The 15,982-nt window shown below is 35.5% G+C and overlaps 1 protein-coding gene across 2 annotated transcripts; it reads left to right on the top strand.

The window, feature by feature from the left end:
• Positions 1 to 246: 246 nt before the first annotated feature.
• Positions 247 to 15,545, top strand: LOC110722605 (E4 SUMO-protein ligase PIAL2-like). 2 transcript variants are annotated; one of them, XM_021901871.1, is made up of 18 exons: positions 247 to 386; positions 557 to 748; positions 1,355 to 1,432; positions 3,352 to 3,424; positions 3,543 to 3,608; positions 5,022 to 5,087; positions 5,180 to 5,262; positions 6,159 to 6,210; positions 6,385 to 6,456; positions 9,524 to 9,591; positions 9,675 to 9,723; positions 9,836 to 9,920; positions 10,011 to 10,112; positions 11,246 to 11,297; positions 12,595 to 12,646; positions 13,427 to 13,543; positions 13,676 to 14,554; positions 14,659 to 15,545. In XM_021901871.1, exons 2-18 carry the CDS (start codon positions 567 to 569, stop codon positions 15,268 to 15,270), a joined length of 2,688 nt encoding a protein of 895 aa, XP_021757563.1. In that variant the 5' UTR covers positions 247 to 386; positions 557 to 566; the 3' UTR covers positions 15,271 to 15,545. The 2 variants fall into 2 exon arrangements, with proteins under 2 accessions (XP_021757563.1, XP_021757564.1); XM_021901872.1 differs by lacking the exon at positions 1,355 to 1,432.
• The last annotated feature ends 437 nt before the right edge of the window (positions 15,546 to 15,982 follow it).

Here is a 15,982-nt window from a genome sequence, read left to right as displayed (position 1 = left end):
ATCGCTTAAAGTCAGAATGCACACTAGATGTTTGGATTTGGATGTGCAAATCGTTCGGCGCGAGCAACAGTAAACATTCAAAATTTTGCCAAAAAAAAGGGAGCGAATAAAACACCTACTTTTCCTTGAGTACAATTCTAACCGTAGATCACTCAATCACAAGTAGAAATATACGGTCCACAATTTATCTCTACGGTGCACGCGACCACAGACAATAACAACCTTTGTACGTGGTATATAAAATCTCTTACTCAACTTCTCCTCCACTTTCTCGAACTTCTTCACTCCCAAACTCTCTGAAAACAAATAGTGAGATCGATAAATAGAACAACACTCCGGCGAACAATTTCCGGCAAACGATTTCCGGCGAAGGTTTGAAACTCCCGGTGAGTATCACATTATGGTTCAATTTGTTGATATTTTTGTGAAATCTGCCCTAATTTTGCTACGATTCGGTTAATTTGGTTTGATTAATGTAGAAATCTGACCTAATTTTGCAATTTTGTTGTTTGATTAATGTTGGAATTTGACTTAATTTGCTGAATTTTTGGTGTAGTGTGGGTGGAATGAGCGTGGTTTATCAAGTGCCGGCACCGGTAAACGACGGCGGTTCGGGGAAGACTCCGTTGCAATTAGCGCTGGAGGTGAATGCGTGCCGTGTGATTGCTGTTGCGGAGCAGCTTAACATGTGCGCACAAACTTCCGAACACCCTGAAAAATTTCATCATCTTTGTCTTGCTCTTTCCAGGTTTTTTTTCTCTCTTTGTAACCCTAAAAGTTTCACATTTTTTTGTTGTTGTTGTTGATATTACTAATTGTTGTCATTTTTGAAGTGGCGAAGAAGATTTGATTTTGATGCTAAATTAGGTTAGGTTGATGGTGTTGGTAACTTAGGGTTTGTTTGGTATCGCCGTAGTTTTCTGTTTTTTGGTTTTTTGTTTTTTTTGTTTTTTGAAAGTATATTATATACGTCACATAATGAATAAAAAGTTATTTAGACTTATTTAAAATCATGTTAATTTTAAAAACTGACAACAGAAAAGTGGAAACACTTTTTTCTTGTTTCCTGCTTTTGTTTTTTAGTTTTAAAAAAAACAGAAAACTCAAAACAAAAAATGATGCCAAACAAGCCCTTAGTAATTAGTGTTGATTTCTGAAGCTTGCAGAGTTGTTGCTTGATTGTGATTTTTTTTTTGGGAGTTTTGGTGATTTAGGTTAAATTGGTTGGGTGTGTAGGCGTGTAGTAGCACGGAAGAAGAGAGATCATGTTGTTTGTATGGTTTTTAAGGTGAATGGCGGGGGCTAAAGGCGTAAGTAACCATGTTTGTTATGTGCTTGATGTTCAATTATTTAGAAGGCTGGACAATTTGGTCGATGAAGCTCTTCGACATAACCAGGATTTTCAAGGAGGCAATAGCCCGCATGCTTTAAGGCAAGCAAACTTGGTTGCTCATGATTTAAACACTTTCTTATTTTTATCCCTCTATAATTACTACTTTTTGACTTACTCTGGAAATTGTAAGACAATCAGAGAAGGGAACTGATGGTATTGTAAGAATCTGAGATAGCGCTTGTGATGCCCTTTTTCCCTTACAAGGGCTTTTAATTTTAAATTGAACTTTCTGGCTTTAAGTTACAGCTATTGGACTGATGTGCGTGAATTAATCATGCACTACATCATATCTCTGTTGATTATATGTCGTCGGTTGTTTATTCATTTCCGCATTACAATTTTATGAGTTGCAAATGTTGGTAGCTACTTTGGAATTTTAACTTTATAGTCATAGAGCATAGTTGTCTGAATTATGTACATGCAGAGTTAGTCTGTCTTAGGTCACTTAGGTGCTAAGGACTTGGAAGAGGTAGGTAGTGGCCTACTGAGAACTTAATTAGTGAATTCAAAATAATTGTGTAGTATGATTTATGTTCGTACATGGGTTGGATTTTTTGTGGTAATACATTTGAAGTTAAGCATTGATGGGTGCACACTGTCTATGACTTTACATTAAGGCAATGATGAGAAGGAATACTAACGAAGCTACGAGTAGTGCTAGTTGGGCTTGGAAATGTATATGTAATGTGAAATCCAAATATCCAGTCTTAAATTTTGCTATGCTGAATGACATATGGATGACCACTCCATCATATAGTATAGCTAAGAGTCTAAGACCTATGCAAGGCTCATTAGGCTTAAGCAGATTCAACTGTGGAGTAACAATGTGCTCCCTTTTTATATTTAAGTGACTGGCTTTTGCTTGAAGTTTAAGAGAATCATAGGGTGTTTAAAGTAGTCGCATTACGGTAGTGAGATTTGTTGGAGAATTAGTATTATGAGAACTGAGAAAGTGATAGTTTTAATAGTTTATTCATAAATGTAGGATTCGAGTGGAGAGAAATAATTTGAAATGTAAGAGTGGGGACTATGAGAATTGAAGAGAGAAAAATAGTTTGCAATGTAGTAGTAGGGGCCAAAGGAGAGAGATATGATAAAGTATATTAGAATGTTTCCAAATGGGGAAGTGTGTCTAAAAAATAGGCCAATTTTGGAAAGTGTGTCACTAAAAAGGAGGGAGTATGGAACAGGTTCATGGTTTTGCATTGATTGGTAGATTGCAATTAAGGCACAAGTTATTCAACTTGAAAATATGTAGAACAGAAAATTGCGCTAGCTGTGATAAGAGATGTGATTTATGAATCCTAAAACACTTATTTTTTTTGACTGTGAGCTCAGTAAAGTGCATGCAGAGCATCAAAAACTGGATTGAGAGGTGCCAAAACTACTGATTTGGGCATTTTTTAATTTCTAAGATGGATTGACAGAAGAACAAATAAGTAAAACTTTAGGAAGAGGCTTGAGATAGCAGCAGTGGCAGCTGTAGTATTTAAGATTTGGCGTGTGAGAGATGTAGCTATCTATAACATAAAATTGCTTACCATTTCTTCGGTTATGTAGGATGGCAAGATGTACAAGTTCGGTGACGAATAGAATTAAAGGTGTTATGGGGAATAAAGTGTCCTAGGTTGATATCTCAAGCAATATAATCTCTTACCAAATAAAAATATATAAGAATTCAGTAGATGTGGGGATCTATTGTATGCCATTGGACATTTTTGAATCATATCCTCTGGTATTTGCTGATACATTGATGTTTTTAAACTCATGGAGTTGATTTTACCCTTTTATTAGCAGACATTGCCAGTACATGAATATAGTAGGACTGATATATTGATAAATTATAAACCACATCTCTTATTTTCTTATTTTCTTTTTGACCTGGATCATCATTTAGATTAATTTTATTGTTTCACAGCATCATTTGATTTATATGCTTTGCTTAAAATGAAATGCAGGGGAATAGACTATGGGCTTGCAAACAACGAGGTGCCAGCCCATGCTTCAAAGTTGCCTCCAGTTTTGAAAAAGGTGTTCCCATCAATTAATAATTCTGTCTTTCTCCTGAAACATTGGCTTTGAGCTCACTGTCTTGAGCTTTGCTTTCATACTTCAACAGCATTCTGAGCTTTATATCATTTTCTCATAGGTGTGTAGCCGAAAAGATGAAATCTTTCTGCAAGCATCTATCATGGTGCTTATGATCTCTGTTAAGGTATGTCACTTATTATAGTTTTGCTTAGTGTTGGCATTTGCTTGGTGAGAAAGCAATCATTTTTATTACGATCTTTGTAGTGGCCTAGTGGGTGCATTTCTTCATTTAATTAATTCAATTCCATTTCTATGGGATATTTTGATTCTTATTTTTCAAGTTTTTATTATGTATGTAGAATTAGAGGTGGGGAATGGTGGCATTTAACACTCTCCCAAGGACCTGTTTTCTCCAACAGTCTTAACTTTTTTCAGATAATTGTTATTTGTTCTTGTCAAAATCAGACTAGATTAGACCATAAATATTCAAATCACACTACACCTGAACTTTTGATTCTTGTTCACTGATTGCTTAACCCAATGAAATTACATATTGGAAAAGTTTGTGGTGAAAGAAATCTAACAAGATCCAAGTTGATAATGTTTTTTCTTATAGGTTAGTGTAAATATGTAGTGAAAGTTTAGTTGAATTAACACATTAGACCACACCAGAAAGACCAAACCAAACCTTTTGTTTTAACACAATAGACAACACCAGAAACACCAGAACAAGTCCTAAGAATTGATTGAGCACCCTTTTTTGATAAGTAATGAAGATGTTAAAGCACCCTTATGTTAGATTTGTTGTGTTTCTAAGATTCTCTTTCCTTTTCTCCCTTTCCATTTATTTATTTACTCCGTCTTTCCCTAAATTACATTCTTGTTTGTAAAATTACCCGGGAATTAAGGAGGAAAGAATAAGACAAATAACAATAATGAAATATTTCAATGGGAAATACAAAACATTAAATGATGTCTTTGAGTAAAATAAAGATAGATTAATGATTAATAATGATGTTGTGTCATCAATCCTTTGCAAAAAAAAAAGGACCAATAACATGCTTCTAATTGAAAATTAAGAACCAATCATATTCATTAGGTTAGTTATGGGAAGTACAAACTTGAGAAAAACGATGGAGAGAGAAAATAAGAGTGAGATTAGGATAGTAAGAGTGAGAAAGCATTAAATATATAACAGAAAAAGAGGGTTGATTTGAGATAGTTGGGAAAAAAAAACTTACTAAAAATGGAAAGGAGGAATGTAATTTTGGAATACCCAAATAGAAACCAGGAATGTAATTTAGGGACGGAGGGAGTATTGTATTATTGTACTTATTTTTCTGCTTTTCATGGGATAGTAAATATGAATAAACTCTTGTAATTTTGATTAGAGGACTTGGGTTCTACGGAAAATGACTCCCTCAAATTATCTGCAAAATTTAAGTTCCTTATTAAGCTAATGATTGCTCATCTCTTCATTGAATTTTACCCTATTTTGAATGCTTAGTGAGTGTTACATGTACCCATGTGGTTCTTGCAGCTTTTGAGCTTAAATACATGTGCATGTTTGTGCTAAGCATTTTTTGAATATGCACAGAATGCTTGCAAACTCGGATGGTTCAGTGCCCAGGATACGAAAGAACTTCTGAATCTTGCAGATGAGGTGGTATCTCATTGCTTAGTTTTGAACTTTCTTGTTTTCCTGTTCAATTTGATCTTTTTGTTGAAGCTTATCTTTTGATATTTCCCTTGTAGGTTTCATGCTTCTTCGTGACAAAAAAAGACGGTAACACTGAAGTGTGTAATTTTCTGCCAACTGTTTCTACCATAATGGCCAGGTACTAACCTCATGTCTTGTTTGTCATATACTCCTTCCTTTCAAATATTTCTGTTAGGTATGGGCATTCGTCTAGGGGTTTAGTAGTATCGCAGATATTTTGGTCGATAGTAAGGGAATAAATAAAACAAAACAGATTAAAGGAGATTTAGTGAGTGAGAGGTGTCATGTGAATTTCCAATTTATACACTTGGCTTGGATGGGTGAGGTTTCCATTTAAAGTATGAAGAAGATTTTTGCAGATATTAAAAAATGTAATACAAGAAGATTGTGTAGATGAAGAGATTAATATCAATACTAAATTATTTTTTCTTTAATCATGATCATGAAGCTCCTTACCTTGTTGCTTAGTACTTACACGTGTGAATAATGGTTAACAGGCTAATGAAAGGAAGTAAGAGATTGCAATAAGATGCTCTCCAGAAAATAGAAACTGTAACATATAACTGTGCTAGAATTGTTAGAGGTTCCAGATTCATGTTAACTGTCTATTAGTCAACCCTATATGTTATATGGTATTATGGTGTGAGGCCATAAGGAGGCAGAGGTTGCAAGAATGCATCCCAACTTGATTATGATTTTTTTTTGGCATTTTGTGTCCTCCATTGGGAACCTCAGAATATAGTAAATACTAATGTATTGGGCAATCCCATGGCTTAATTTTTTTTTAAACAATCTCCTTGCTAGTCAAAAGACTGCAGATTGGTGACGACTTGAGAGGCTTATGGTTTCCACTACTATTATGACAATGGAAAAGTTCTAACCAAAACTGTAGATTTTGAATGTGAAATATTGATTACTTGTTCATCTATTATTCTTAGAAAGGGAAGTATTTTGTATTTAGTCAAAATTTTGTCCTTTCTTGTTTAAGTAACTTATTTCCCCCTACATTTATAGGTATTATCCACGATTTAAATTAGGCCATGTTATTGCGTCTCTTGAAGTTGAGGTATACTTCTAATCCCTATGTAATGTATTATCTCCTTTGTTTTGGTTAAAAGCATACTAGTATCCAATTGAGTCAAGTTTTTTTAGCCATACCTTTATTGAGTGGGATAGCTTGAATCTATTTTTGGCTACATTTTGAAATCTGCACATTTACTGTTTCTGGCATTTGGTGCAGCCAGGATATGGGACTCACTTGGTTGATTTTCACATCTCCAAGGACATAAAAATAGCTAAAGAAGAGAAAATAGTAAGTTATTTATTTTTATTTTTTTTATTTTTTTTAGCTTCAACTGAAGTAGTTTTCTTTTGGATGGAAGAAACTTATCTTGTTAACTCTCTGTTTCTTAATCCTTCTCGTTATCGTTTTTTAAGGGACCATCAACATCTCCTAGAAGTCAATATGTATATTTGTTACAAAATTTAAAATATATTTGATGAAATTATGTCAAATATTCACTTTAAAATAATAATTATTACTATTTTTTATAATTATTTGAAAACGACATGTATTTAGAAATAGCAAGGGTACCGTACTACCGTATCAGTGCAGTAATCCTTTTTTTTTTTCTTTTTCTTTTTTTATATTTGGCTTGGTGTGAAATATATATAGTAATATTGTGTGTGTGATACTGGAATTAGTGGTGTTAAGGGGAGGTATAACTCTCTAAAGACTTGGATTGATGCTGATAGGCTGCTATACCAATAATACACTTAAATTTTTGTCCAATATGAGGTAATCATGGAATCATGTTATGTTTTTAATCTTTATTTCGTAGTGATGAAGAACATTATGATATAAGTGGTTGAAATAATATCTTCACACTTGTTTATCAATTAACTGACATGCATACTGTTTATAGTCGTGATTGAATTTTAATACTTCATTTTTCCTGTTAGGCCTTTTATGTGTTGTTGCTGTATTTTAAGAGAAGTGTAGAGCGAAAAAAAAAAAAAAAAAAAAAAGTAATGAAGTATTGCACTAAATGCAGAGAGAGAAATTGAATCGTTAGGACAATCAAGTTTGAAACATCCCAAAAGTGGAAGAGGATTGCCACTCTGAAGTGAAGTTTAAATACGGAGTAGTATGTTAGTTTTAGGTGTCTGGAATTAATTAATAATATGGAGGATCTTGAAGAATAAGTTTGGAACCTAATTGTGGAGTGGATTAGCTTGTAATGGCAGGTTGGAGATTGGATGGAGATTATGGGATTTACTATTGTTTTCATGTTAGGCACATTGGTTAAGACTCCTTGCATTCTTCTTTGCTGCTTCGCTTAGCCAACAACTTTTTAGCTTATCATTTTGCGTTTATTGACCTTTTTTTTTTTCCGACAAACCATCTATTTTTAAACACTTCAAATGACTACTTTTGCCCCATGCTACTTCTAGTTATAGGGGACCACACCTTTACTCTCTCAACCATTACACTTGGTCCCACTAGTTTTCAATCTCATCAATTTCTTCCAACCAAAAATATAGGAGTTTTTAGTTCATGACATTTACTTGGTAGGAAGTATGAACCAAATAGCTGTGGAACCAAGCCTATTCTTAATGTGTCATGCTGATAAATATTGTGGGAGAAATTATGATGAATCACAGGTCCACACATCAGAGGTTTTTATCTAAAATATTCCTTTTAAGTAGAATACCCTTAGGCTGCAACCCTTTCGCGAATGTACTGAATTGCTTCTGGTCCTCTGAATTTTATTCTGTCAATAGTGCTCTCTCTGTCTTTCCAGTAACAATATGTCCAAGATGAAGATTTAACCTTAATCTGGTCTACAACTACAACATTGTTTTGTTTGTTGCTTGTTGAAGTATTTGCCTGTATCAGGTTCCACTTTTTAGCCATTGTAGTTCTTTTGCAATTTGCACTATAAGCTAAGAGTACCATATTTTTATTTGATTATAAGCTCCTGAGTCCTGCACTCCTGCTTTTGTCCTTGTCAGTCAGCTTGAAGCAGTATCACTCCTGGGTGCCATATTTTCCTTTGTTTGATTATATCCTTCAATTCCCTTTGTATCTGCACTTGTTATCATTTGACCACTTAATGCACAGAAAAATGTTGAAAGAGAGGTTGATTCAGTAGCAAAGCCCTGCAACATAGTTCCTAAAGTTTTATTCTTTAAACTGTAATCTAATTAATCCAGAGGGACTCTTGGTCTGAGATACTGAGATGAGTTGCCATCTGTTTCAACTGCAGCAGTTTTTCAGATATAGAAAAAATTGTAAATGTCAAACATCTTCAAAGTTTTAAATGGATTTGCCCAATGTTTTATTTTGTTTTTTGTTTTTTTACCCTTTCTGTATAATATATTGGTGGACTGATGGTTTTGGAATTTTGGTGGAATATGAATATATTCCAGTGAACTTGGAGTGGAAACATCTTTCGCGTCATTCTTTCATTTTTATAGAGATACAAAACTTAAGCATGTATGAAATATATCCCGAGTTTAAGATATTTTAGGTGAGGGTGGTTATGATATCGTACCTTTGAGTTTCTGTAGGTTTCTCATTCAATATTCAAATCATTGTTTGTTTCTAAAGAATGACATTTTTAATTGCTATCACATTTGTTGTGAGTTTTCAAATGGCCAATGGGGCAATGAAAGAATCATGAAATTTAGCATATTTGGAAATTGGAATTTATGGCCTATGATATTCAAGTCACATGCTGTACATGCCTACAAGTCACATTTAACAGTACTGTTTGCTTTGGCAGAATGAAGATTTTGATTCTTTAGAGGTCATGTCTTGAGGTGGATGGGACTGTGGGAGAATGTATTTAGATTTTTGAACAATCTTACCTTTTCAAGGACAGAGGTTGATCTCTTGTACTTCTGTTTGAAATTATAATGACAAGATGGCACTTTAGAATGAATATGAAGTGCAGAATGCTGACCAGCCATTTGATTTTGTCTGATGTAACATGTCAAGTGTTACCCCAAGATTTGGATTGGCAAATGTTTGTGACTAAAGAAAGGAGTTTAATAGTTGATTTAATGCTGTTGATTTGGGGAGTGTTTTACACGCAGAGCATAATTAGAGTATAGGCTATATAGTTGGCTGACACTAGACACTCATTTGCTGGCTGTTGGTGTAAATAATTAACCCTCGACACTTTGTTGGCGATATTCTTATATAACTTAATCTTATTGATAGAGACAAGGGCTGTTTTTACTTAAGTTCCATTGTTTGACTCAGTATCTTGTTGATCACTTCATTATTGACCCAGTGTTTTCTTGCTTTTTTAGTTTCTGCCTATCCTAAAGGTAACATTTTTAATCCATCATTTTGCTTTCTAATATCACAGTATTTGTTCGTGGCTATGAAAGACAACATAGATACATCATCTTGTATTGTTACCCCTCGACAGGTGAAGTATGTAGTCTGCTCCTCTAATCCTCTTCTTTTAAATTTCTAGATTGTCCCTGCTTACCTTTTTTCTTTATGGATTTGTGCAGTATCTTGCTCAATGGCAATGCTGTGGATCATAGAAGCAGTTCGTCGATGGTTTGTAATTAATCACGAGTATTAGAATTTCATTGCTGATGTCAGGTCCCCCCACCCCCCCTTCCCCCCCTTCTCTCTTTGTCCATCTCTAAAGTGGGTTCTTGTTTATCAGGACCACGGGCCTCAGCTTCCAACTATAGTCAATAGCTCTTTAAAATATGGAATAAATCTCCTTCAAGTGGTGGGACAATTCAATGGTATTTTCCATTTGACATGAGAGTCTGAACTACATTTTTTTTAATTTTTTTTTAAAGTGGCTTATGAGATATCCTCTACTTGATGTGAAGGTCATTGCATTCTCTCCATTGCTCTTATGAGTGTCATACCATTTTCTGCTCTTCCAGTTCCTCCAGATTATGATCAGCCCGCATATGCTGCATTAAGCTCAGGTATGCTGTGAGATTGTTGGTGACAGTGATTGAGAGTATATGGGTTTATAGTTTCAGATTTGTCTGGGGTTTGGTGCATGCAAGCAATTTGCTTTAACAAAAAATATATAAACTTCTGCTTCAGTCTCTTTTATTTTTCTTCTTTTATACTTCCTTTGTTCTAGTAATATTGCAACAACCAGACTTTTGCACTATTCATCACGCTTGTTTGACCACATATTATGATTTATACGTGAATTAAAATATAGTCATGTAGGGTCGTGTTAGATTCGTCTCGTAAAATACTTTCACAATATCACTTTTTATAGTTTTTATTCTTATATAATTATAGATATTGAACATATAGAATTCGCTTTGGGATGCGTAATTTCATCCTTGTTGCAATATTTGTGGAACAGAGGAATTATATACATACATATATAGGCTCTTTTTTAAACTTTCTAAATTATTTATTGGAACTGCATGGTTTATTTTTTTTTTTTATATATATATATATATATATATATATATATAATAGGAAGTATTAGGTATAACAATTTTTTTTTTTTTTTTTGGTTTTGTGTGTGTGTGTGGTAGCTGTCTGCGGGAGAAGCTAGTGTTTCCTTAGTGTAGTGTTATTACAACCATCAGGCTAGTTTTATGCTATTCTTTATAATAAGCCTTTACAATTTGTCTCCTCTTTCCTTTAATTTTCTCTCGTTCTCCAACTTGTGGTTTTCTGGCTCTTCCACCTGCCTCGTTCTTACCTCCCCTGACTTTGTCTCCCACTCCACCCTTCTGACCTTATCATCCACCTGATTTTCTGTCTTCTACTGTCTTCATCATCATCATTGCCTTACCATCGCAATTGACTGTCATTAACTCATCAACTTCATTGACATTAACGTTTGAAGTAAAGGCAAAATCATCTATTTGCTAAATTACTGTAAAAGGCATGATTACTCCCTGAACTTTTTCCCCAATCTAAAATAAATTGACTGTAAATAATTGGTGAATAAAATTCCAGATTAATACTACTTTGTCTGTAATTGCTCACCAGTGCAGCTGCTCAATCATGGTTGAGCATTTTCATTGATTTTTTACTAGAATGACATACTAGATCTTTGATTGCTCTCTCTTTTATTTATGGTCAGATTCTGAGATTATTGAAGGGCCATCCCGAGTTAGTCTTAACTGCCCTATAAGGTAAGTTTTGTCTAATGTTTACAGTGTCTTTCACTCTGTGCCTCTGTTTCTTAGTCAATTTTACTCCTGAATTTACTAGTGGATTTTGTGGAGTTTTCACTCATAGGTGCAATGGACATAGATAAATGTGATGTACCTAAAATCTTGCACTGTATCGGGTTGCTTAATGCAAATTAACGCCTATCTAGTAGTAATGCTGATACAGTATTGCTGTATTCGTGATTATTGTTTGCTTTGTTTTTGTAATGATAAGGATAAGGCTCATCTAAGGGGGGATGGGTGAGATTTGACCGCTGGCCTCAAGGTTGAAAGTCGGAAAGCTAGCCAACTTCTCTAGCCTCTAGGGGTGTCCATAATTCGGATTAAAACTGAAATCCAAGCCAATCCAAACTGAATTATCAATTTGGATCTGATCCAAACTTCAAATCGGATCGGATTGAGATTTTATGAAAATTCGGATTGGATTGGTTTGACCCTAATTGGATCCAAACTTAACCGAAAACCGAATTGTAAAATTAAACATTTATGAATACGCTTCCTTGCTATCTTAATTAAGCTGCTGCCTGTTGAAAGTTGCTGATGGATGCTGATATATGGTGGTGCATGGTTCTTGTAGTTTGCTGATTTTATATGGTGCATGGGTTGGTGTAATGGTGGTCCTTGTAGTTGTATACTTGTATTAGCTTAGCATTAATTTATATTGCCTTGATGTTGAACAATTTAATTTAATCATGATTTTTTACAAGACTTGTATTAATATTAAGGCTTGAACAAATGTTATTTTTTAATTGCATTTTTATTTTTATTACCGCTAGATGCTAAAAATTATTGTACTTTAATTCATATTTTCGGATCGGATCCAAGTAATCGAATTGGATGGGAGAGTAATTCGGATCGGATTGAAACATTGAAAACCAAATTAAAATTCAGATTGGATTGGCCTAAATCCAAACCGAAACCAAATGGACACCCCTACTAGCCTCCTATCTCTGTTGTATTCCTTAATTGCACTTCCCTCCACATTGTAGTCATGTATATCTACCATCTCAGTTTTTTTTTTTTTTTTTTTTTTTTTTTTTTTTTTTTTTTTTTTTGGTTTTTTCCTGCCTCTTTGCCTTTTATTTGTGCTGTCATCATAATCCATGTCACTGCTGACTGCTGTTAATCGTGAATGCTCAGTCCCTGAGACGCTATTGCTCCCTGAAACAAAATTTGACATTACTAACACTGCTGTCTTTCTCACTAATCAAGGGACACCTAATCTAATTTTATTTTTTTTTATTTAATTTGTTGGCAGTAAAACACGCATCAAAATGCCAGTGAAAGGAAATTCTTGTAAGCACTACCAGGTAATTGCTCCTTTAGATATGTTCCAACTATGCTCTTCTGCATTCCGTATATGTTTTATTGGATGTTGTAAAAGCTCATTTTGTACCTCTATTTGATTCTGTTTTGTGAGAGCATTAATACTCCCTCCATTTTTTTAGTTGCGTCATTTTGGTTTTTACGGATTCCTATGCAATTTTTAGAGTAGAGAGAGGTAGGGAGAAAAAAAATAAGTGGGGCCCATGTGATTGGAGAGATATAGAGAGAATTAAATAATCAAAAAGGAAAGTGATGCATCTAAATTGAAACTTCCTTATTTAGAAAGTGATGCATCTATAAAGAAACGAGGAAGTAGATTGTAAGATTATGGATTATCTGGTGCTGCTGAAAGTGTTGTACAGACCCTTGTATACATTGTGTGTTTGTTGGCCTGGTTTTCACACAATTTCTATAGCTTAAAGATAATTAGCTTCACAAATCCTTCTTGGAAGAAAAAGTGACACTTTTTGTGTTGGTGGTTGGAACTTGTGTTCTGTTGTTTGTTTTGTTTATGGTAGAAGATTGCTAGTTTTGTTAAGGGTGAGAAAATGATTGTATGTTGGCTGAGAAAAAGAAAGGTTGAGGGCTTATTGGTTTGGAAATATTATATGTTGGTAGGGGAGGTGCCATTTATCTACAGATTGGGTTTTTCGGTCAGGATGAGTTTTCTTACTTGATATCACCTGCTCTCTCATTCTCTTTTAATTGTGTTTTTTTTTTTAATATATAAATATATATCTTTTTTTTTTTTTTTTAAAATGCAGTGTTTTGACTTCAGCAACTATGTCGAGATCATGTCAAAACGACCATCCTGGCGGTGTCCAAGCTGTAATCAAACTGTGTGCTTCACTGATCTTCGTGTTGATCAGAAGATGGTCAAGGCAAGTTGAATCTGCCTATGGAAGTTTGTGCCACATATTTGTTACATATGTTGTACTCTTTTTATTTTTTTTAGTTTTTTTGGTGTTACATATGTTATACTCTTTAACACTATTGCTTCAATTATTTTTTAGGTCCTACAAGAGGTAGGGGAGAATATTTCTGAGGTAATTCTATCTATAGATGGCTCATGGACAGCTGTTTCCAACCATAAACGTAAAGAGGTATTACCCGATAATACATCAGCTAACCAGCAGGAGGGGCATGAGCTGGATTCATCTTCTGATATTCTGGAAGGTAGCAATATGTATGATCTAACTGGTGAAGATGATGATATGGAGATTGCTGATCGATGTGAGCCAATAGATGTAAAACCTGTAATCCAGCATAATATTCAGGGCCCATGTGCTCCTTCAAATATAACCCTACCACCAGTATCTAGATGTACCACAGAATTGAATCAATATTCTTCTGCACAAGCTATGCATAGTCCATCTCTTGGGGCAGGGTTAAATTCTAGCTCTATTGGTTTTAACATCAGGCCTCAAGCACATTTTGGTGGCGTTTCGGGTACCTCAACTGGTAATTATGGGATGACTCCTGTGTTGACAGATGCTGTTACTCCTGCGCTAAATCGGCAGACTGACAACTTTCAAGGGACTAATTGTCCAGCTAATTCTATGCATAATAATTTGCAGTTGCAAGACGTATATTCACAGGAACTTCTGAATAATTTTCTTTCAATACCCAGAAATGTTAGAAGGGATCCATCTGCTATCCAAGCTCTTCCAGTACCCCAGATCCCTTTTAATCCACTGCACCATGCAAGACCTACTGTGAGATTCCCTGCGGCAAGCGGTTCCTCTGCTCCTTTCCAGGGTCCTGTTGGGTCAAATGCACACGCTTCTAGCCCTTTTGGTAATACTGTTGAAAGGCAGCGGAATCATCTTCAATCACATGCCAGGCCTCTTCATCTGTCAAACAGTTCACTACCAAACCATTCAGCTTCCTCAGTAAGATATCTGTGTACTAATTTGTCTTTGATTCTGTCAATTTAAGCTTTCCGGACTAGTTTGTTACACAACTTGCTTCGTTTAATCATCATTCTTCTCAACAGGGTATGCATCATATGTTGAGCCAGCCACCACATCTAATGCATAATAGGCATCACTCATTGAGCCAGCCACCTCATCTAGCGCGGACATCACTTCCTCGCAATGATCTTCCGCATGGAGGCCCCCCCAGAGCCGGGCTTACCAACTCACCGAGCACTCTCCAACGTGTTCAGCTGCCTCCACAGGCTTCGCTTGGGAGACAGCTGCAAAGCACGCCTCTCCATACACAGGCAGTCAGGATGCCATCCTCCTTGCCCCAGCATTTGGTAGTAACACCTCAGGCTGTCACTAGGCCTGAAAACTTGATTGATTTTCAGTCAGAGCAAAATTGGAGACCCAGTGGCCGAATGCGAGGTGCACTCACGGGGGAAGCTTATTCTCATGCTTTGAGCCAATACATGGGTCAAGCGACTCAGGTCACACAACCAGCTCAAACTCCTATTCCTAGACCATCTGCGTTAGCAGCATCTTCATTGCCACCTAGCCTCCAAGTCCAGATGGAGATGGCCAATAGAAGGATAGCCTCAGAACTGGAAGATCGATCAGCAACCAGTGCTACAACTATCTCTGGAACTGTTGGTTCGCAGGCAGAAACATCTCGAGGGCTCAATTAATCTGACATAACGTCTGCAGTATTCATTTTGTGGAGGCTGTATATGAAGATAATTTATATTCTATGGTTAGTTGATCCCTGGTGAGGGCGGTGAAATATGTAGCCATGTCTTAGTTTTTGGTGTATTTCTTGCTGGCTACCACGCTTGACAATGTAGGCTGATCCAGAAGATAGATTTCCTTTAAGAATACTCGGTGTCCTAGTGAATCCTAAGTTATAGCGATGTATATTTTAGTTATATGTACAGTAATTAAAGCAAATTAGTTTTTGTTTTTATGGTTCTCTATATGAATACTTGTTAAAACCACCTTAAGTACATGGAAAAATATTTCACATCAGTAATTAAAAAAACAGCTCTATGATGGAAACTTGAGTCCAATAAGGCTTTATGAATGAGATACTCAAGTTTCCTCGAATTGCGAAGAGCAAAAGGAAGGCTGCCATTAGAGGGTTACTCGTTAGGTATCTGAAAGAAAAAGCATTATTCTAGCCTGGCTTGGAATCTAAGCCAGTGAGGTCAGCTCAACCAGAACTTCATGTGGGATCTCAGAAACTCTGATACATATCCACAGAAGATTAATTGCAAATATAGAATTTTTAATCAAAGTTTGCAAGATAAATGGCTGCCAATTTGTGCTCACCACAGTAGATTTTGAACACTTTTTTTTTTCCCAACCGTCTCGTCTCAATAAGCATTTTCAATACATTGAAAG

Source organism: Chenopodium quinoa, unplaced genomic scaffold (genome assembly GCF_001683475.1).
Source record: "Chenopodium quinoa cultivar QQ74 unplaced genomic scaffold, ASM168347v1, whole genome shotgun sequence".
Taxonomy (NCBI): domain Eukaryota; kingdom Viridiplantae; phylum Streptophyta; class Magnoliopsida; order Caryophyllales; family Amaranthaceae; genus Chenopodium; species Chenopodium quinoa.
The sequence above is the reverse complement of the archived record's forward strand: the minus strand, read 5'-3'. Positions and strand labels throughout refer to the sequence as shown.

What these genes read in the sequence shown, in the direction of transcription:
- LOC110722605 (XM_021901871.1), top strand. Translation starts at nt 567, where the DNA reads ATGAGCGTGGTTTATCAAGTGCCGGCACCGGTAAACGACGGCGGTTCG. An exon ending in CTTTGTCTTGCTCTTTCCAG is followed by an intron (nt 749 to 1,354) that starts GTTTTTTTTCTC and finishes TCAATTATTTAG; the next exon opens with AAGGCTGGACAATTTGGTCG. An exon ending in CAAACCATTCAGCTTCCTCA is followed by an intron (nt 14,555 to 14,658) that starts GTAAGATATCTG and finishes TCTTCTCAACAG; the next exon opens with GGTATGCATCATATGTTGAG.